The sequence below is a fragment of the Pelodiscus sinensis genome, chromosome 6 (genome assembly GCF_052426305.1).
Source record: "Pelodiscus sinensis isolate ZL-2025 chromosome 6, ASM5242630v1, whole genome shotgun sequence".
NCBI classification, from domain to species: domain Eukaryota; kingdom Metazoa; phylum Chordata; order Testudines; family Trionychidae; genus Pelodiscus; species Pelodiscus sinensis.
The window spans coordinates 86,809,762-86,832,127 of record NC_143057.1 but is presented as its reverse complement, the minus strand read 5'-3'; the positions used below and the strand labels follow the sequence as shown (position 1 = coordinate 86,832,127).

The window sequence follows — 22,366 nt, the reverse complement described above, 5'->3', positions numbered from 1 at the left end:
AGAGCCTCCTGAGTGCCATGAAAAAGTTGACTGCAGTGGGCAGGAGGCGTGGGGAAGGAAGAGGAGGCACTGATCGGTGGGGCTGCGGTGGGCAAAGGATACTGGAGATGGGAGAGGAGGCACCTGATGGGGACTGCTAACAAATTACTGTAGCTCTTTGGCAATGTACATTGGTAAACTGTGGCTCCTTCCAGGCTCAGGTTGGCCACACCTGCTATAGGAAGTACTGGAAGGTCTCCCAACTGCTCTAGTTTCATTCCTCTTCTAGAACTGGTCACCCTCAGGTGATGGTTTCAGCCTCATTTCCAGTCAATCCCTGGTTTCTGTGCTGAACTTGCCTGCAAAAGAGTCAACAACAAATGTGGTAAGTGACTCTGTGTTGTGGATGCTTGTCCACTAGGAACTAGGAGAGACAAACTCTTACAAAAAGCTATGAAACTAGCCAACAGATGACAGACAACTTTGGCTCACTCCTGAACTGGGCTGGATTTCAGTGTCTAAAAAGTGAAAGGCTACAGGTTTTATTACCAAGTCCTTTAGGTTATCCAGTCTCCTACTTAAATATTTTTAATTATGAGACATTGTCTAAGGTGTACATTTATAGGTTACTACTACCAGGGGCAAATACAATGAATACAAATATGACTTTATCCATTACTTTTCTTTTAAAATGTACAGTCAAACATAGCAGAAAGAACAAGAATATGCAGCAAGCAGTTAGATGATAAAATGACAAAAGAAAAATTTGGGGCCTAACACTGCAATTCTTACTCATGTGAGTTATCCTAAGTCATGCAAGTGCAACTCAGAGGCGATCTTAGGGGGCTAAAGCCATGTGCCTCTACTACACGAGCTAAAAGCGCTTAGCTAAGGCTGCAGACCAGATTTTAATCTTCCTTGTCAGTGGTTTCAGTGCCTCTGGGTTACTATTTACCCATTTCAAGAGTCAATGATGTATTAAAACTACTCACATCAGAAGGGTTGTAGGTTTGGGGCCATGGCTGGATGGCAATATACAAACTAAAACGGATATCCTAGAAAATGTATACATTTCCTATATGACCCACCCAAGGATCAATATAAGTGGCACTTAATGATTACTACTTATGTTAAAGAATGAATTTGTAATTGATTGAAAATTCTTTCCTTTCCTGTGTTACCTTATACTGCTTATTATCAGTTTAAAGATTATATGGCAGTTAACATAGGTCATCTAGACACTCTCCTCTACAATTTGCACATATTTACAATAGCAATCAAATCGCTAACTATGCCACACTGTGCTGCAAATAAAAAAAAAAGTTATTTTAAAGTAAATATACCAACAAGAAAGGGCTCAAGGATTCTAAGTTTGACAAAAATTGTTCAGGAAGAATAAAAATTATGCAGGAAGAATAAAAGTCAGATATAGAGCAAAGTACTCCTTGTTTAACCCACAGGAGTCATCCTGTTGACTTCACTAGGACAACTTGTTTAAGAAAGATAAGCGGGGTTTGGCCTAAAATGGCTATGGGAAAGATCAACAGTCTTTTATCTGGGTTATTCTGTGCAGCCATGGTGTCACCATGTGAAATTCAACACACAAAGTCTAGTGGCTAGCCAAGGTGACCCTACTTATGTCTTATCTCATATTTTCTAGACTGGTGATTTCTACACAACAACAACAAGTGATTAATGTTCTGTGGAAGCAGAAGAATTCAAGATTGGATTAATCTGGTAAGAACATAACATGCTAGTACAGGTTGAGCCTCCTAAATCTGGGACTCTTCGGTCCTACAATATCCGTGGTCCAGCAGGACTAGGGATATTAAATACCGGTTAATTGAATAGTTGAGAAACCTCATGAATTCTTATTGGTTATGCAACTATTCTATAGTCCCTGAGCTTGAGACTGGCAGCCAGCGCACTCCAGCCCCACTTCCGAGAAGCCCCCGACACTCCACGCTGCTGCCTCTGTATCAGAGACGGCAGCGTGAGGTGCCAGGCAGGAGTTAGTCTGTGAGGGATGGCAAATTTAAAAACCAGCTCCCCTCACAGACTGGCTGCCTGTCACCCCATGCAGCTGCATCTGATATAAGGGTGGAAGCAGCCCCTGTCCAGGGGTGGGAGGGTCTGAGCTCCTGGACCCAGCGTGAATTGGAACAGAGCCAGGCTGCTAGCCAACCTACCTCCTAATAATACTTTAAGTACAGAACCACAGTGGGGACAAGTCCCGGACCCATCCCAAGTCAAAACAGACAGGCTGCTGGCCAGCCTGCTAAAAAATGTACTGGCCAGGGCGGGAGGGAATGCATGTAGTCTATAGCATTAACCTATAAGCTTTTGATTATTGGTTAATTGACTACATTATTACATCCCTAAGCAGGGTCACAGATGTTGCTGAACCAGAGCTCCAGTGCCTAGGAATGCAAGCTGTCTACGAGTCCAGTGGCCAGGAACCCCACCAGCAGAGGCTGGGGAGCCCTCGTTGGGCAAGGCAGCAGCAGAGCCGGCAAGCCCAGTCCCCAGGGAACCTTTGCCAGGTAGGGCAGCAGTGGAGCCAGCAAGCTCTGTCCCTGGGGACAGAGCAGAGCCAGTCAGTGAGGGGCAGTGTCCTGGGTGGCCAGTGGCAGGGGACTTCCCTGGATCTGGCAAATTCTCTCATTCGGGACAGGGCAGGCCCCAAGGGTGCTGGACCAAGGTCCAATCTGTGGTTATATATTTTAATGTTTTTACAACACTGAGACACTTTCTAGTAAATAAAAATATCTAATCACAACTAATCAGAAATAGAGTAAGATGTGTGTGTTTTGCAGTTATCAGAAGTGCTTGTCGCCACCTCCCAAGGGCAAGGCTCTGTGCAGACACTCCACACTTCTGTTGGAACTTGCTAGCAAGTTTGGACTACAGAGACCACAGGCATAATATGCTGTGGCACTGAGTATTCAGGCCTGAGCATATGAGTTAGCAGCCAATACTCTGCATTGTTCCTGCTCTCCGAGCCCCTGGAGCATTAGAGAAGGACCTAGTACCCTAGGGTACTAACCTGAGACTTTGCAGACTCTGGGTCAATTCACTGGTGTGTTAGCTCTTTCTTCTATGATGATTAGGTGCATCTTGTTCTTAGATTAAGACCAACTGCACTATATTTAAGTTCAATGTTTTGAGATTGTTTTCGTTCGCTTTCTTGGTACCCTCCCCATCTTCAGAAATGAGGGACTGCAGAGTCCAGTGAGGTGAGCAGCTTGAAGTGGTCTTTGTGCAGTGTAAAATATGTCCAAAGCAAGATTTCAAGTTTCCTGGGAAGGCATGCGTACTCTGGGATGGACATGTAAGAGTAGATGAATCTACTGTAAGAGTACATGAATTCATGGCTAAGTTGACTTGATATAATTAAGGTACAGTAACACAGCATTTCACCATCTGTAAAATGCAGGAGTAATTTTATACCTCATAAGGTATTTGGATGGTTTTATTAAGACTGTATAAAAACCTCTGAGTGCCTTAGCTAAAAAGGCACCAGTAAAGTATTTTATTACAATCCCCAATTGTCATAAGTTTGTATAGGACTTTACTGGTAAGTCAGAACTATAAGGTAAGTGGAAATACCCAGACTGATTCAAAGGTACAGGCTTGATGGCATGATAAAAAGGTCACAGTTTTGAGTAATCTGGACTGGCATACAAGACTTTGAATTAAAATGTGTTTAGATTTCATGTACATTCCTTAATGTTATTTTATCTACTGCTTTGGTGGATAATTTGATAGGTTTATTCCAGTAGGGCTGCTTTGGATAGATTGCAAGGTAGATTCCTCTGAGCCAGCTTACGCCAGGTTCTTTTTAGCCTTATGACTATTTATTATTTGTGCTAATGTAGCACTTGATGCCAGTGCTAGACATTGTGCAAACATACAACAAAGACCGTACATGCCTCAAAGGGCTCAGTCTAAGTATAAGATGAGAAGCAACAAGTGAAAACAGACAGAGGTGCACTAGTGAGGCCACATCTGGAGTATTACATCCAATTCTAGGCCCTCCGTTACAGAAAGGATGTGGATGCATTGGAGGAAGACCAGTGGGGCGCAACTAAAATGATTAGGGGGCTGGAGCACATGACTTACAAGGAGAGGCTGAGAAATTTGAGCTTCAGTCTATAGAAGAGTGAGGGGGGATTGGATAGCAACCTTTAACTACCTGAAGAGTTGTTCAAGAGAGGATGGAGAGAGGCTGTTCTCAGTAGTGACAGATGACAAAACGAGGAGCGATGGTCTCAAGTTACAGCAGGGAGGTCTAGGTTGGATATTAGGAAAAACTATTTTACTAGGACAGTGGTGAAGCACTGGAATGGGTTACCTCAAGAGATGGTGGAATCTTCATCCCTAGTCATTTTTAAGTCCTAGCTTGACAAAGCCCTGGTTGGGGATGGTTCTGCTTTGGGTAGGGGGTTGGACTCAAATGGCCTTCTGAGGTCTCTTCTAACCCTGTGATTAAAGGTAACAATGTGAAGATTTTGATCAGTATGATAAACAGTCACAACCTGTTGCCTAACCACTGGCTTAGTACTTGAAGGCATCACAGCAGAAGAGCTTCAAAAAGGATTTTGAAGGACACTGGCTTTGAGAAAGTTTACAGGGAGCTCCCTCCCATATGTAAGGAGGACGACGACATGACAAAGGACAAAAATGCTTAATAGAAAATTTGACAGATGGTCAATGAAGGCTGGCATTGTTAGTGGAGCAGAATTAGAGATGGACCTCTAACGCCATACAAGAGTTGAATGATGAAGGGCCTCAGGAAGTGAAGATCAGTCAAGGTTGTTTTGTTTAAGCAATGCAGAAAAGAAGCCTTTAGAACAGGGCTGGGCACAACATGGCCTAGGGGCCAGATCCAGCCCATCAAGCCACAGCATCTGGCCCACAGACCACACTGCCCACACCTGCAGTCCCTGCGTTTCTCTGCTCTGCAGGGAGAGGGAGGCTTCATGCTATCTCCCCGCCCCCAGCCCAATCCTCAGCTCTTATTGGACAAACAACCAGCCAATCTCTCAGCTCTTATTGGCTGGAAACAGCCAGCCATTCGGAGCTGAGAAATTGACCTGAGAGACAGGGGCAGCCGGAGCTGAGCGCCAGGTGGAGGGAGCAGCCTGGGGCTGCTGCCAGGAGACAGCCAGCACCTGCCTCTGGTACCCCAGTCCCCCCTGCATCCCAACTCCCTCTCCCAGATCATCATCCAAACCCTCTGCACTGCCTGCCCCAGGTGACAACTCCCTCCCAGACCCTGTACCCCCTCTCACACCTCCCCCAGGCCACAATCCTCTCCTGTACCCACACCCCCTCCCTGACCCTACACCCCAATCCCCTGACCCAGGTAACAATCCCCTCCTCCAGCCAAGGCCCTCTGAGACCTCATGCCGTCTCCTACACACCAGTCCCTGATCCCCTGTGACCTTCTGCACCCAACCTCCACCCTAGACCCTGCACTCCCCTCCACAGAAAAGTGCGGCCCTTGACCTCTTACCAAAATCTTGGAATGGCCCCCCCACCAAAAATTATTGCCCATCCCCTGCCTTAGAAGAATGCAAATGAGGAAATAATTGAAGTGATGAGCCAGGAAAAGTTTTTGTAGCAGTAATGTTTTTGAAAGGCCAGAAGTGGCATATGTCAAGGGCAGAAAAGGGGAGATGGTAGCAATGGACACGAGATGAAAGGCCAGGATAAGCAGCTAGATAGTACATCATTTTCTTCATTGCCTCTGTATTCACAAACTGCCATAAAAATGGCACATAACCACTTACCATAATACTAGAAATTCGCTAAAGGTGACACTTCTGCCATCAGTGAAATATTGACGTTCACCTTTTCAATTACTATATAGCTCCATCAGAGTGACTTAGACTGGCATCCCAACTGAACTACATAATTTCCACCATGTACCCTCAGTAGACAGACTATCATCTTATTCTATACTGAGCAGGCAACTGTATATGAAACCCCTAGGCTATTAGTGAAATAGCCACTATTTAAATAGTTACTATGATCTGTGAATATTTCCACTGGCCATCTTCTTTAAAGAATCCAAATTTTATAATGTTATTCAATCACCCGTACCACACTCCCTAATGCTATTTTAAGAGTTCCTGAAGGCCTGGAAAGCAGTGATGTGTTCTTTAATAAAGATCTCCACAGAAAATGACAGAATCCTGCAAGCCACTCTCTCAAGTAATTGTACAAATAAGTGTGCCCATTTGTATGAGTAAGGCTTTATACAAAGTAAAGCCTTTAATTGAAAGGGATGTTCCTCTATCAAGGGCAAAATCCAGAAAGGGTCTGAGTACTGACCATCCTGTTGATTCTCCCTACAGTTATTGTCAGTCCTGTTTTTCCCCTTTCCTGTCCATTGTAAGGTAGGAGGCAGGTTGGCTCTGCACTCAAGCCTTACATGATATGGCTCAAAGTAAGTGATGGACAGGGTCCAATCCAGGGCTTCTGGCAGGGAAAAGAAAAGCTCTGAAAAGGAACCAAGATTCTCACCTATACTGTATATGCCAAACAGAACTTGCAAGTCCCTACATAGATTAATTGCTCCCCTGGCTTCCACTGGGGGCGAGAACACACTTTCCATGTGCATTACTACCACGGTCACGTCTGGGGTCCCAGGAGGCAATGTGTGACAGGTGCCTGGGCAGTGTATAGGATTTAGCAGCAACAAACTCTGCAAGAGACTACCATGAGGGCACTTAAAGATCAGGGGCTGACATGTTAGAATCACATGGTAGGCACAGTCATGATCTCTCACCCATTTGCAGGGTCAAGAATATAAAGCCAGGAGTAGACAGTCCAGCATGCTAAGCTACATACACAGGCCAGAACAGGACAAAGGGGGAGAGGGTACAGTTCCTCCACCCCTGACAAAGTAAAAAGAGTGCTGTATAATAATGCCTCTCATATGAAAACTTATATAATGTTTCAAATTTTGACTATTATGCAATATTGTAGATGCCTGACCTCTTTAGAAGAGCTATGGACAAAGAGACAGTCTACAACCTACTAAGTAGTTTTTACAAGAAAAAACCTAAACCATTTGGGTTTTGCTTTCCCTTCCTATAGGATGAATATTTATTTAAAATACATCACATCAGCTAACACTAGCACTGCAGCATTTTGAGACGCACAATTTCTGCTAAGGATACCAAAGAATTTTCACACAAACATGGAGAGAACAGTTTTACTTGCTAAATATTTTCTTGCCCATTTTAGTGCAAACTATCAGCGTTTTTAAGAACTTTTCCTGAAAAGTTCCACACATTTGTGTTAAAATTCCATGAAGAACAAAGACACTGAAGTTAGCTATAGTATAAGCAGAAGATACATAAAGAAACTATTTTGTGTGATCAAATCATTGTTCAGACCTGTATTTGGCGCAGAAAAATATTTCACGATTTCATGGTAATTATATACAGGCAGTCCCCGACTTACGTCGGATCCGCACTTACGAACGGGGCTTTTCTCACCCTGGAGCTCACAGGCGGCGGGTCGCCACCTGTGTCCTCCGGGGCGAGAAAAGCTTCTCCCGGTCTCCCTGGTCTTCTGTGGGGGTCCAGCAAAGCTGCTGGATGCCCCCCAGCAGACCAGGGACACCCGAGCAAAGCTGCCGCCTGGGCGGCTTTGCTCCTGTCCCCCTGGTCTGCTGGAGAGGGGGGGTCCACAAAAGCCACTGGACCCCCCCCAGCAGACCAGGGACACCCGAGCAAAGCTGCCGCCTGGGCGGCTTTGCTCCCGGGCAAACGAGCAAAGCCGCCCAGGCGGCAGCTTTGCTCGGGTGTCACTGGTCTGATGGGGGCGGGGGGTCCAGCGGCTTTGCTGGACCCCCAGCAGACCAGGGGGACAGGTGCAAAGCCACGGAGCACACCTGCAGCCGGACAGCCCAGGTGCGCTTGGGCTGTCCCGCTGCAGGCATGCTCCGCGGCTTTGCTCCTGTCCCCCTGGTCTGCTGGGGGGGGGGGGGTGCCGCTAGTGACCCCTCCCCCCAGCAGACTAGGCTTTTCTTGCCTACCCCTGGGGTAGAGCAGCTGGGGGCTGCCGGGTTGGTCCCGCAGCGCTGCTCCGGACCAACCCGGCAGCACCCCAGCTGCTCTGCCACAGGCGTCCTGATTCAGCTGCTGCTGGTCAGTTTCAGCAGCGGCTGAATCAGGACGCCTGGGGCAGAGCAGCTGGGGTGCTGCCGGGTTGGTCCAGTAGTGCCGAGGAGCCGCGCTACTGGAGCAACCCAGCAGCACCCCAGCTACTCTGCCCCAGGCATCCCCAAGTCAGCCGCTGCTGAAACTGACCAGCGCTTACTACAGGAAGCCCGAGGCAGAGTTGCTCTGCCCCAGGCTTCCTGGAATCAGCCGCTGATCAGTTTCAGCAGCAGCTGACTTGGGGACGCCTGGGTTTCTTAAGTTGAATCTGTATGTAAGTCAGAACTGGCGTCCAGATTCAGCCGCGGTTGAAACTGATCAGTTTCAGCAGCGGCTGACACCAGTTCCGACTTACATACAGATTCAACTTAAGAACAAACCTACTGTCCCTATCTTGTACGTAACCCGGGGACTGCCTGTACTTAATTACTTATGCATAAAGGATAGAAATGCTCGTTTCTTGTATCATTTCTACAAAAGCCTTATTTCTTGCATCACTGTTTATGCTTTGCTTCTCATAGCAATTTAAAATTCTGACAGAGCTGTGTGTGTAAAATGTATAGCTAAATGAGACAACAGACCTAAACCTTGTATCACTGAAGCAGGGTTACAGAGTGAGAATAAAAGAGTTACTGTGTTTTAACAGGTAAAAATCTTGTAAAGTTTTGACGTACATTCTCTGTCATCTGGGATCCCTAAATGCACAAGTTATAAACCAAGAAGCTATAAACCAAGAACTAACATTTGACATCTATCTGGTGTTTAATTTGCGCCAGGCCTTCCCAGAGCTGAGCTCCAACTCAGCCCTGGGCTCGGCAGGTCAGTTTCCAGTCCCACCGAGGGAAGCAGGAGGCTCATGCAAGCTGAAGAGCATCCTTTCCGACTTGTGGCTGCAGCTGCTTCATGCACAGGCTCTAGTGGCCTCCTACGCTGAGTCTAACACCCAGTGCAGCTATAGCTAAATCCTTGCAAGCTGACCTCCTGCATCCTGGGCTAAATGTACTTCGAGGCTGGGGATGCCCACTGTGCACCACTGAGTAGAGTTTCTCAGAGGGTCTCCTTTTGGGACTGGTTCTGTTCAATATCTTCATCAACGATTTAGATACAGCCACTCCGAGTTACAAACAAGTTATGGACCAACACTCGAAGTGTTCGTAACTTGGATCCCATAGAGTTACATGGCGACTGCACTGTTCGTAAGCGCAGATCGCCGTTCGTAACTGGATCCGCATTTACGACCGCTTTGGTCGTAAGTGCGGATGGTCGTAAGTGGAGGTGGTCATAACTCGGGGAGCAGCTGTATTGGCAGAGAGAGTACGCTTATGAAGTCTGCAGATGATACGAAGCTGGGATGGGTTGCAACTGCTTTGGAGGATAGAGTCATAATTCAAAATGATCTGGACAAACTGGAGAAATGGTCTGAGGCAAATAGGATGAAGTTTAATAAGGACAAATGCAAAGTGCTCCATCTAGGAAGGAACAATCAGTTTCACACTTACAGAATGGGAAGTGACTGTCTAGGAAGAAGTACTGCAGAAAGGGATCTAGGGGTCATAATACACCACAAGCTAAATAGGAGTCAATAGTTTGACACTGTTGCAAAAAAAGCAAACATGATTCTGGGATGCATTAACAGGTGTGTTGTGAGCAAGACACAAAAAGTCATTCTTCCGCTCTACTCTGCTGATTACACCTCAGTTGGAGTATTTTGTCCCGTTCTGGCCACATTTCAAGAAAAATGTGGTGAAATTGGAGAAGGTTCAGAGAAGACTACAAGAATGATTAAAGGTCTAGAAAACATGAGCTGTGAGGGAAGACTGAAAAAACTGGGATTGTTTAGTTTGGAAAAAAAACAAAGGGGACATGAAAGCATGTTTCAAGTATCTAATAGGGTGTCATAAGGAGGAAGGAGAAAAATTGGCCTTTGATGGTAGGACAAGAAACAATGGGCTTAGACGGCAGCAGGGAAGTTTAGGTTGGACATTAGGAAAAGCTTCCTAACTGTCAGGGTGGTTAAACACAGGAATAAATTAATTACTTACAGAGGTTGTGGAATCTCCATCTCTGGAGATATTTAAGAGCAGGTTAGATAGACATCTATCAGGGATGGTCTAGATGGTGCTTGGCCCTGCCGTGAGGGCAGGGGACTGAACTAAGGATGTTAAGTATCAGGTAATTGACTAAGCAAATAGTCGATGCATTTTGCATTGACTATTCGATTAGTCGATAGGGCACCTCCTAGGGGCCGTTGCTACACTTCAAAGGAGAAAGTGCTGTGTGGCACCCAGGGTCAGCTGACTCCCCTGCTGAACCCCAGGCTTCAAGTATCCCCTCTTCTTCCCCCCCCCCTCCCCACCACCATAGAGGCAGCAGGTGGGGTGAGGAGAGCATTTAGTCAACTATCCAATAAGCATTTGCTTATCGGCTAGTCGACTAGTCCTTCACAAGCCTAGACTGGAATTGATGCCTCTCAAGGACCCTTCCAGTTCTAATATTCTATGCGGAGCCACAGTTCAGTCACTATTGCTAGGGCTCTTGATAGCTTGTAATTTAACCTGTCCAACCATAACACTTTGCCCTATTTGCTCTCCTGCAAAGGGAGTGACTCAATGGCCCCTTTTAACTCACTAATGGAGCCTTTTACAACACTGTATCAGGACTGAAAATTCTGCAACACTCAGAAAAAGAGTTTCTAGTTAACAGAAACTAGTGACAGAAATGATTCTATTTTAGTGGCCTCTCTGGGCATGTCTACAGTAGGAAATTTTGAAATAACTAAATTCAATTTAACTCTCAATTTTACAAAATAGCATGTCCCCACTATGGGGAAGCCTTGAAATTAATCTGAGGGAGGCTCCATTAAAGTGGACGCATTACCTCAACTTAGAGCCCCAGGAAGCAATGGGCAGTAATTTGTTCAAATTATTCTGGGGAGTAGTCATTTTGAAATAGTGGTACCAGAATGTCCACAATACTTCTATTTGGAAATAACTATTTTGGAATTAGAATTACTCCCTGGGAAAAGCAGGAGTACAGATTTCTAAATACGCGGCCCATTATTTCAAAACAACAGGCTTGGTAACGTGGACACACCACTTATAAATTCGACCAAAAGGGGGTTATTTCAAAATAATGCCCTAGTGTAGACCAGGGCTCTGAGTGCTTTCACATGCTTTGGTTTCTTCCCAAGCTTGTAGGTGAGCCAAAGAAATTGCTTACTTGAAGAAACGAGCTCTCCAAAGTGATCAAAAAGTTCATTACGTTCATTCTGGCACTGTTGTTCAGTCCTGAACACATTATGGTCACAATGCACAATTGCCATTTCAATTAAACTGCTAGTTCCTGCCTGAGCAACTTTTACTAGTGAGGAACTTTCTATAGCTATCTAGCCAGGTACTCCAACATGTTACCCATGAGAACTGTTGGTTTAATGCTGCAACAGGTACAAAAAGCAAGGAAGTTTATTTGCCCATAAAAGTTATGGATTATTCTTTCCTGGTTGGATAAATAAGAGCGGGTTTTTTACATGTTATGAGACGTTAGCAGAATGTAACGGCTTTCCTCAAACTTCAGGTACTTCATTTAACATATGGGCACAGTAAGTTTCAGGACAATCACGAAGTGTAACAGTTTTCAGGATTCTGGTCTTTGCTTGTCTCCTATAAAAGCAGCATTATTGGTAATAAAGATACTAGCTAGACAGAATGGTTTCTTACCTCTAAAATGCTGAGAAATGAAAATCACCATGTTAAAAACTTTATAATTCATATTTTCTTCCTCAAGGTAGCCAAAAATTGGAAATGCTCAAGTCTAAACCTTCCCTACATTTTGCAGGAATTGGTTTCAGATATCTAGCTCCAAATCTGCTTATGTGGTTTTGGCTCCAAGAACAGAAAGACCCTACTTTCCAGCCCCTGAAAAAACTTTCAGCAGCAGAATTTATGCTGCCTTTCCCACACAAACCTTCTTTACTATCAAGCAAAGAGACAGATTTTTTTCCCCTGGAGAATTTGCCTAGTCTATAGTTGCATTTCAAATGGAAGAAAAGTTACTCAAAGCCTTATAATACTCTTGCTAGATACTGCCTGCACCATGCTATTGTACATACTGTTGAGCTTCAACATTGCTTCAAGGAGACATGTAATTTAACAATACTGATGTGCATTCTATTCTATTTCTTTCTACACAGCAATAACTTTAAGAGTTACTCCTGGATTGAGCTTTAATTCCTTCACACCTCCTCACAGAATTTACAGTAGCACCACATTGAAACAAAGTCCTACCTGTACAGGATCTTGTGTCAGTCTCATGGGTCCAATTTGTACTTCTGTAGTTGAAGCCTGCTAAATGAGAGAAATGCAAAAGATTTTTTTTTCAGCTTCAGATCATTAAACAGGATTTTGCAAGAAAGATCTAAGAACAATAAAAATGTGATTCTATAGCACATGCCGAAGGTAAGAAAAGCACACATCTAACACACTAAACACTGTTTTATGGGTTTGCCTCTATTTTAAGAACACTCACTTGAAAAAGCTATGGGTTTAGGGCTGTATTTTGGAACCATGACCTTTAGGATTTCCAGGAAAAATGCATCACTGCTATGCCTGGCAGAGTGCAATCAGGAGACATCCGCATTAATTCATTATGATAAGTGCCAACACAATAAAACTAACATTTGTGGCTAGTCAGTTGCTAGATTACAAAGAAATTGGACTGTTGCTTTAGACTCATTTCTTATGCAGTATGATGCAACTAAACAGACTTTTCCTTAAGAGAAATAAATAATTTATGTGAGATCATCTTAAATCCACATAGCTATAGAATGTTGGGCACAGACGTAGTGCACAGGTCCTCAATATGCCAACATTTAACTGCAGTGCAAAGTCAGAATGCCTCCAAGGTACTTCTAATCAATGGGCACTTTGAGAAGTAACAATTTTAAATAGAGCGTAAACCTTCACTTTCCTTCAGAGTAGTAGCAGAGTTAGTCTGTAACAGGAAAAACTTAAACAGATAGACTAATAGCAAATGTTAGTATTAAACTAGTAGTAAATGTTAGTCTTTAAGGTGCTACTAGTCTATTTGTTGTTTCTCCGCTTTCCTGTTCAGTGACTAGCCTGACTGCCTGTTAAACGCAAGCTAAAGAAATTGCCCTAGGCATCACATATACAACAAAATCCCAATTCCAGGCAGCATTGGTAAGGCCTATTAGTGTGACTCAGAAACCCAGGAAGCACAGTATTATATTTCTGCAGAACTCAGTAAGGGTGTCTTTGTTCTTAAATTGGTTCTCTTACAAAGGATTATACCTGAACATTAATGTGTATAATTTTAGTGTACTATTTTCTCTTCCTTAAAGAATAAAATCCCTGTTCAGTATTAACCCAGCATTACCTGCACACTAGACACAATACAAATGTGTACAGTTATGACCAAAATGTCTGACTTTCATGTGTCACTAAGCCTGCATTCTTCAGTCCTATGTACGTCAAAAAGTATCATACCATAGGCAGTACTACAAAATACTAAATTCTAAAGAACCCATTGTTATTTTTCAACATACAAGATACAAAAGCCTGTAAATAAGTTCTTAAAATACAGAAAGCTACATTATTCATTTGATCTACTGCTAGGTGCAAACAAATTACATTGATAACCTGCAGAATGTAAATGAAAATTAATAATTAAATGTTATCTGTGAAGTTATGAGTATATAACAAGACTAGTTACAGGAGAACAGCTTTCAAAGTACTTTTGTACTGCAACTCAAAAGTGGTGTTACGTGGCAACAAGACAGGTGTTTGGACAATCTCCTGATATTCATTTGAACAAACAAAATATTTTAAAAGCTAAATACATAAAAGAATTAAAATTGCATATAAAGATGTGACAATCACAGACATGCTAATGATCAAACTTGAGTTCTCCTTTCAAAGCCTCCTAACCATACAGTGTCCCAGTGACAGATGGCACAGACCCTTTGGAACTCCCCAAAATGTGTTTTGTGCAAGTCACACACATTTTATCTACTAAAGAGAAATAGTGTTGGCATCAGCAGTGCAACAAGAGGGCTAAGGGGAAGCTAGAGGCCAAAAGAGCTCTTTTGTCAATTCCAGATTTGAGGATGACAGCAAGATCCCTTTAGAACATGATAGGCAAAAGGCAGCAATACTTCGTTACTAATCATGGGATCTATAAAAATAGGGCAGTTTCTCCAGATAGTTGGGGTGTCAGCTTAAGCAACTCTTAAAAATCAAGCCTATTCACTGCACAGCATGATCTACACTAACATTTTCAAAAAAAGTTTCATTTTTTGTACCTGTTTTGCTCCATCTCTGCTAGTATAGGCAGTCACTACTATTTTAGGCCCAGTTATATGAATTAGATCACTCAGAGCTTACAACACATGTGGTAGCTATCAATCAGTCCATCTACACTAGGGCACTTAGCCTTGTTTACCCTAGGGGAAGCTATTGTTAGTAGCAAGAGAACGGTTTTGAAACTTTTTCCTACCACAAACAGTGCTTATTTTATTTGTTTGCATGTACTTTGGTACATGGTTTATAGATACAGCTAACCAAGAGGCACCAAAAAGAGGTCTCTGGGGGTCCATCTACAGTTGCTCCCTAGTTCGAACTAGGGATGCAAATGTAGGCAACTGACATTGCTAATGAAGCGGGGATTTAAATAGCCTGCGCTTCATTAGCATGGTCTCGTCGGCACGTTACTCTGCTCAACAGCTGTTTTGAAAGTGAAAGTGCGCGCCGGGACGCATTAGTTCAAACGAAACCCCTTGGTTCAAACTAACGTTACTCCTCAAAAAAAGAGTAACATTAGTTCAAACCAACGCTTCCCAGTGTGCATTTTCACTTTCGAAACAGCTGTTGAGCAGAGTAACGCACCAGCGAGATCATGCTAATAAAGCACGGGATATTTAAATCCCCACTTCATTAGCAATTTCGGTCACCTATATTTGCATCCCTAGTTCGAACTAGGGAGCAACTGTAGATGTACCCTGAGTCAGTTTTTGTTGATTTCCGAACCAGTGAGTGTGGCAAACTGATTGATCATCACATGGATCTCCATTTCTGATTCAATTGTTGTGTCTGGGACAATACAAGAAGGGCGTCAAAAATAATATACAATACAAGGGGGGGGGGGGAGAAGAGGAGAAGTAGTTCATCAGCAGGGTTAATTCCCTGACGCCAGGTATTAACTAGCAGATTTTTTGGGGGGGAAGGAGGGGGCGGAAGGAGAGGAGGGGGCACATGCTTCCTTCACTGTTCTATACAGCTGAAGCTGGACCAGTACTTGGAAGCAGATATACCAGCTCTGACAGAACAGGTAGAGCTGGCTGAGAAGAAGAGCATTCCACAAGCAACTGTTCCATGTGAAGGCAGCTTTCTGTGATTTACAAATACTCACTCTTGTAACTGGTTTTCATTCCAGGCCCCACTGAAGTCAATGCAGCTCTGTACAGATGAGGGATCTGCATACTAGAGTCAATTCAATTGAGGCCAATTAAAAAGAAACTTTCTAAGTGAGGCTTTTGTTGCTGTTAAGCTTTCAACTCTGAAATCTTGCAAGGATAAGAATCAGAAAGTAAAGCTTAATTAGTATTACAAAAAGCGGCAGAACAAAAAGCGGCAGAACTCAGATTTTCAGAACAATTTTTTTAAGGTCAAAACTGCTATTTAATAAAAAACACTTTGTGTGGATCAAATTATTAGAGGCAAGAGCACATGATATAACAGTATGAAAAGGAGTCTTATGCACAAGTATTAATGCACAGCACCACTCATGCAGGTGTACCTATAAAAAAATGCACAGAAGAGATGGCTGGGTTGAAACTCACTGAAAATCAGCATTCTAATTTACATGCCTTAATTTAAAAAAATAAAAACCAAACCTAATCCCCAGCAATGTCTGCCAGAGATGCTACAGTTAAACAAGCACTTGATTGTGGAACCAGTTTAGAGATCTGGAATGTTCTAAATAGTGCCAAACAAAACAATTTATATAGTGAATGCCAGACTGTATCTAACACTCGCCAAAATTAAATACACCCCCCCACCACACACACACACGGCAACCTCTTCATTTAATGGCAGTTGGCTAAAAAGTGACACTTTTTAAAGAGCTTTTATACTAATGTTTTAAGTCTAAACAATTAGATAGGTGAAGATCTATATAGATCATTTGTAACACTGAAATACCCACCCGGAGAAATGAAAAAATAGATCAGAGCCAGAACAGTACTCAGACAAACACTTCCACACAGGCCAAGAAGAGAAAACAGAATTCCACTTGTCATTACCTATAGTCCACAAATTAAACCCCTCCAACGCATTATCAACTATTTACCACCTATCCTGGAAAATGATCCCTCACTCACAGGCCTTGGAAAGGCCAATCCTTGCCTACAGATAACCCCTAATCTCAAACAAATTCTTTCCAGTAACCACGCAGCACATCTCCATCATAATCATCCAAGAACCCACCCCTGCAATCAGCCCTGGTGCCAACTCTGCCCACACATCTACACGAGCAATTTCGTCACTGGAGCCAACCACATCAGCCACTACATCAGGAGCACATTTAACTGCACATCCACTAATGTGATCTATGCTATCAAATGCCAGCAATGCTCCTCCCCCATGTATATTGGCCAAACTGGACAGTCTATGGGAAAGAATTAATGGACACAAATCAGATATCCAAAAAGGCAACAAACAAAAACCACTTGGAGAATACTTTAACCTGCCCAGGCACTCATTAATGGATCTCAAAGTCACTCTGTTTCAGGCCAATTCTACAAGCCAAAAACACAGGGAAGGGTTGGAACTTGGTTCCTATCAGAGAGAATGAATAAAGGCATTGGCTGGCTAATATACTACCTTCCACATCCTAATGGCTTAACCAACCAACCAATGGGTACTTAAGGCAAAAATTGTGCTTATCAGCCTCTTGCAACTTGGAACAATCTATTTCTCCCCCCCCCCCCTTTTCCGACCTTCCCTTATTTATTCTTGGATTTAGACTTTTAATACTCCAGTCATCTGAAGTAGTGGGTTATGCCCACGAAAGCTCATACCAGTTACATGTTTTGTTAGTCTTTAAAGGTGCTGCTAGACTATGTTGTTTTTTAGTTTTTCCAGTTACAGATTAAACTTGACTACCCCTCTGAAGCGCCTATAAAATAAGCATCACAGAAACTTGGTGAAATGAGGATAATCAATGGAACACAAAAGCGACAAGGAGTCCTGTTGCACCTTATAGACTAACAGATGTGTTGGAGCATAAGCTTTCCTGGGCAAAGACCCACTTGGTCAGATGCACATAGTGGAAATTTCCAGAGGCAGGTATAAATATGCAGGCCAGAATAAGGCTCGAGATAACCACATTAATTCAGTCAGGGAGGTTGAGGCCCACTTCTAGCATCTCATGTGGAGGTGTGAACACCAAGAGACGAGAAACTGCTTTTGTACTTGGTTAGCCATTCAGTGTCTTTATTTAATCCTAAACTGATGGTGTCAAATTTGCAGATGAACTGTAGCTCAGCAGTTTCTCTTTGAAGTCTGGTCTTGACTTTTTTTTGCTGCAGGATGGCTACCTTTAAATCTGCTACTGTGTGTCCAGGGAGATTGAAGTGTTCTACAGGTTTTTGTATATTGCCATTCTGAATAGCTGATTTGTGTCCATTTATTCTTTTATGGAGGGACTGTTCAGTGTGGATGATGTATGTAGCAGAGGGGCATTCCTGGCACATAATGGTGTATATTATATTGGTAGATGTGCAGGTGAATCAACCAGTGATGGCGTGACTGATCTGGGTAGGTCCTGCGATGGTGTTGCTGGTGTAGATATGAGGGCACAGTTGGCACGAGGTTTGTTGCAGGGATTAGTTCCCGAATTAGAGTTACTGTGGTGCGGTGTATAGTTGCTGGTGAGAATTTGCTTCAGGTTGGCAGGTTGTCTGCAGGCAAGGAGTGGCCTGCCTTCCAATACCTGTGAAAGCGAGAGATCATTGTCCAGGATGGGTTGTAGATCAATGAGGATGCGTTGGAGAGGTTTTAGCTGAAGACTGTAGGTGATGGCCAGTGGTGTTGTTGGTTTCTTTCTTGGGCTTGTCTTGTAGTAGGAGGCTTCTGAGTACATGTCTGGCTCTTAATTTGTTCCCTCACTTCCTTGTGCGGGTATCGTAGTTTCAAGAATACTTGGTGGAGATCTTGTAGGTGTTGGTCTGTCTGAAGGGTTGGAGCAGATGCCTTAGTGCTTGACTATAGACAATGGATCGTGTGGTGTGTCTGGGATGGAATGTAGGCATGAAGGTAGGCATAGCGGTTGGTAGGTTTCCAGTATAGAGTGGTGTTTATGTGACCATCGCTTATTTGCGCCATGGTGTCCAGGAAGTGGTTCTCTTGTGTAGACTGGTCTAGGCTGAGATTGATGGTGGGGTGGAAGCTGTTGAAATCGTGGTGGAATTCTTCCATAGTTTCCTTCCCATGGGTCCAGATGATGAAGATGTCATCAATGTAGCGTAGGTAGAGAAGGGGCATTAGTGGAAGAGAGCTGAGGAAGCGTTGTTCCAGGTCAGCCATAAAAATGATGGCATATTGTGGGGCCATGTGGGTGCCCATAGTGGTGCCACTGGTTTGGAGGTATATATTGTCACCGAATCTGAAATAGTTGAGTGTGAAAATAAAGTCACAGAGCTTAGCCACCAGTTGTGCTGTGGCATCAGAGATACTGTTCCTGACAGCTTGTATTCCATCTATGTGTAGGATGTTTGTGTAGAGAGCCTCTACATCCATGGTGGCTAGGATGGTGTTTTCTGGAAGATCACCAATGCATTGTAGTTCTCAGGAAATCAGTGGTGTCATGGAGATAGCTGGGAGTGCTGGTGGCATAGGGTCTGAATAGAGAGTCCACATATCCAGACAGTCCTTCAGTGAGAGTGCCAATGCCCGAGATGATGGGGCATCCAGGATTTCCAGGTTTGTGGATCTTTGGTAGACAGAATAACCCTGGTCGGGGCTCTAAGGATGTGTTGATTTGTTCCTGTGCTTGTGTAGGGAGTGTCCTGAGCAGATGGTGCAGTTTTAGTGTATTTCTCACTGGGATCTAAGGAAAGTGGCCTTTAGAATTTGGTATTGGAGAATTGTCTGGCAGCCTCCTTTTGGTAGTCAGACCTGTTCATGATGACAACAGCACAGCACCTCCTTTATCGGCTTCTTTGATCATAATGTCAGAGTTTTTATGGGTAGCAAGTTTTAAAATTAATAAGCAAAAGTTCTTCACATAGTGCATAGTCAACCTGTAGAACTCCTTGCCAGAGGAGGCTGTGAAGGCTAGGACTATAACAGTTTAAAGAGAAGCTAGATAAATTCATGGAGGCTAGGTCCATAAAAGGCTATTAGCCAGGGGGTAGGAATGGGTCCCTGGCCTCTGTTTGTCAGAGGCTGGAGACGGATGGCACGAGACAAATCGCTTGATCATTGTCTTCGGTCCACCCCCTCCGGGGCATCTGGTGCTGGCCACTGTCGGCAGACAGGCTACTGGGCTAGACGGACCTTTGGTCTGACCCTGTATGGCCATTCTCATGTTCTTCTGTGTTGTTTCTAAGGCTGTGGATGTCATTGCATTCTACACGCCTGAGGTTATGAGGCAAGTGATGCTGTTTTTCCACAATTTCTACCTGTGCACATCGGCAGAAGCATTCTATGTATAGGTCCAGACTGTCATTTCAATCCTCAGGAGGAGTCCATGTGGAGTTTTTCCTTCTTGGCTGTTGGGGGAAGGGTATCTGTGTCAGTGCACTGTTCAGTGTTGTGTTGAAAGTATTCTTTGAGTAGGAGATAGCGAAAGTAGGTTTCCAAATCACTGCAGAACTGTATCATGTTTGTGGGGGTAGTGCAGCAAAAAGAGAGTCCCCAAGATAGGACAGACTCTTCTGCCAGCCTGAGTGTGTAGTTAGATTGATGATATTGCTGAGTGAGTTAGGGGTACCACTGTTGTGGCCTCATGTGGCAGGTAGGATTTTAGACAGCTTACAGTCCTTTTTCCTCTGTAGAGAAGTGAAGTGTTTAATGTAGATCTTCTGTCTTATTTTAGTAAAGTCCAGCTGTGTGGAAGTTTGTATGGAAGGTTGGTGTTTTATGAAAGTCTTCAGATTGGAGAGCTCTTTTTTGACGTTTTTCATTTTGCTGTACAGGATGCTGATCAGGTGGTTCCTCAGTTTCTTTGATAGTATATGGCATAATCTCACCGTAGTTTGTGCAGTATGTTGATTGCAATGGATTTTTCACCTTCAGTCCATTTGGTATGATGGACGTCCATTTGCATTTGGAGAGAAAGGATGATCTGTACTTGTGCAAGTTTCTTCATGAGGTTGATAGATAATATTACGCCACCATGTGCCAGCAATGCCCCTCTGCTACATACATCGTTCAAACTGGACAGTCCCTACGTAAAAGAATAAATGGACACAAATCAGATATTCGGAATGGCAATATACAAAAACCTGTAGGAGAACACTTCAATCTCTCTGGACACACAGTAGCAGATTTAAAGGTAGCCATCCTGCAGCAAAAAAAACGTCAAGACCAGACTTCAAAGAGAAACTGCTGAGCTACAGTTCATCTGCAAGTTTGACACCATCAGTTTAGGATTAAATAAAGACACTGAATGGCTAGCCAAGTACAAAAGCAGTTTCTCCTCTCTTGGGCTAGGTCTACACTCACGGCTTCTTGCACAAGTAATATGCAAATGAGGCTAAGCATGGAATATCGCTGAGCCTCATTTGCATACCTAATGAGCCACCATTTTTTTCAGAAGAGGCTCTTGTGCAAGAAGGAGCATCTACACTGACCCTTCTCGCGCAAGAAAAACCGTCTTGCACAAGACTGTTACACCTATTACTTTTCAGGAAGAACAGCATTGCGCAAGAGGATTTTTCTTGAGCAAGAAAGGGTGTTCACACCTCCACATCAGCTGCTAGAAGTGGGCCTCATTCTCCCTGACTGAATTAATGTGGTTCTCTCTAGTCTTATTCTGGCCTGCATATTTATACCTGCCTCTGGAAATTTCCACTACATGCATCGGACAAAGTGGGTCTTTGCCCACAAAAGTTTGTGCTCCAATACATCTGTTAGTCTATAAGGTGCCACAGGACTCCTTGTGGCTTTTGCAGACTAACACAGCTACCCCTCTGATACAATGGAACACAGTAATACCAGGCCCTGCACCTGGGGATGCTTCATGATAGCGATTGCATAGGTACAAGTGCTGCAGAGCCTATAATTTTTAGCAGTTGCACACTCACATTTTTAACCACATTTTTACATCTCTATCGATTACCTCTTCTGTCAATTCCTTCTAAAGGACCTGGCATTGGCGACTGTCAGAAGACAGGATACTCAGCTATATGGGCCTTTGGTCTGACATAGTATGGCCATTCTTAATGTTCATAAAACCTCTCATCTGACTAAAGAACTGCCATAGTTATGTGTCTATATTTGACCACATAGATCCTCTAGCAGTAGTATCCTGCTGAGATAGTACAACATGGGTGTGACAGAAGACCCCAGTTTCCTATGGCAGCCATGCAAAACACTGGGAATTGAACTACCTTGTGTTCTTGGACTATTCCAAAATTTCTCTACCATTTCTTATATCAAATCATGCATCTACTCCAGCATCCCTCTGGGACCTCTTTGTAGCTGTCTAGCCACCAGCTCAACTCAGTACCTCTAAAATAAGCCCTTAATCTTTCATGTCCAAGCCCTCTCCTCTACCTCCTATTTTGATTACTATGGAAGCCACCAATCTGCTTGTCACCCAGGCAGAATGGTGGCTTTGATCTGAGCCTCTTCTAGGCTTCGTGTTCAGATTAGATCTTAATCCTGCTGTTTCTTTCTACATAACTCTCAGATGCAACTTTTCCTATCCATCCATGTATAAGAAGTCTCATCTAGGCTCTCATCATTTTGCGCCTTGATTACTACAACATCCTTCTTCCTGACAAATGCAATCTTTGGCCAGCTTATATCCAATTGGCAAGCTACTTAAAAGATCATTTTCTCATTCTGTTTATTTGAATCCCAAGGGTTATAAGAGCAGGGTGACCTCTCTGGATGCCAACTTCTTCAGGTGCCGCAACACTCCGCACCCAGCTGTGCATTGTTATAGGGAGTTTGGTTGGGTTTTTT

The 22,366-nt window shown here is 43.7% G+C and overlaps 1 protein-coding gene across 2 annotated transcripts in view; it reads right to left on the bottom strand.

Annotated features, from left to right (window-relative positions):
- The window catches only part of PDE8B (phosphodiesterase 8B), a 158,517-nt gene that overhangs the window by 67,799 nt on the left and 68,352 nt on the right, over nt 1-22,366 (bottom strand). For both annotated transcript variants that reach the window (XM_075932314.2, XM_075932315.2), the window contains exon 2: nt 12,440-12,499. In XM_075932314.2, the coding sequence (XP_075788429.1) occupies nt 12,440-12,499 (60 nt within the window). The remainder of the gene's footprint in view (nt 1-12,439; nt 12,500-22,366) is intronic.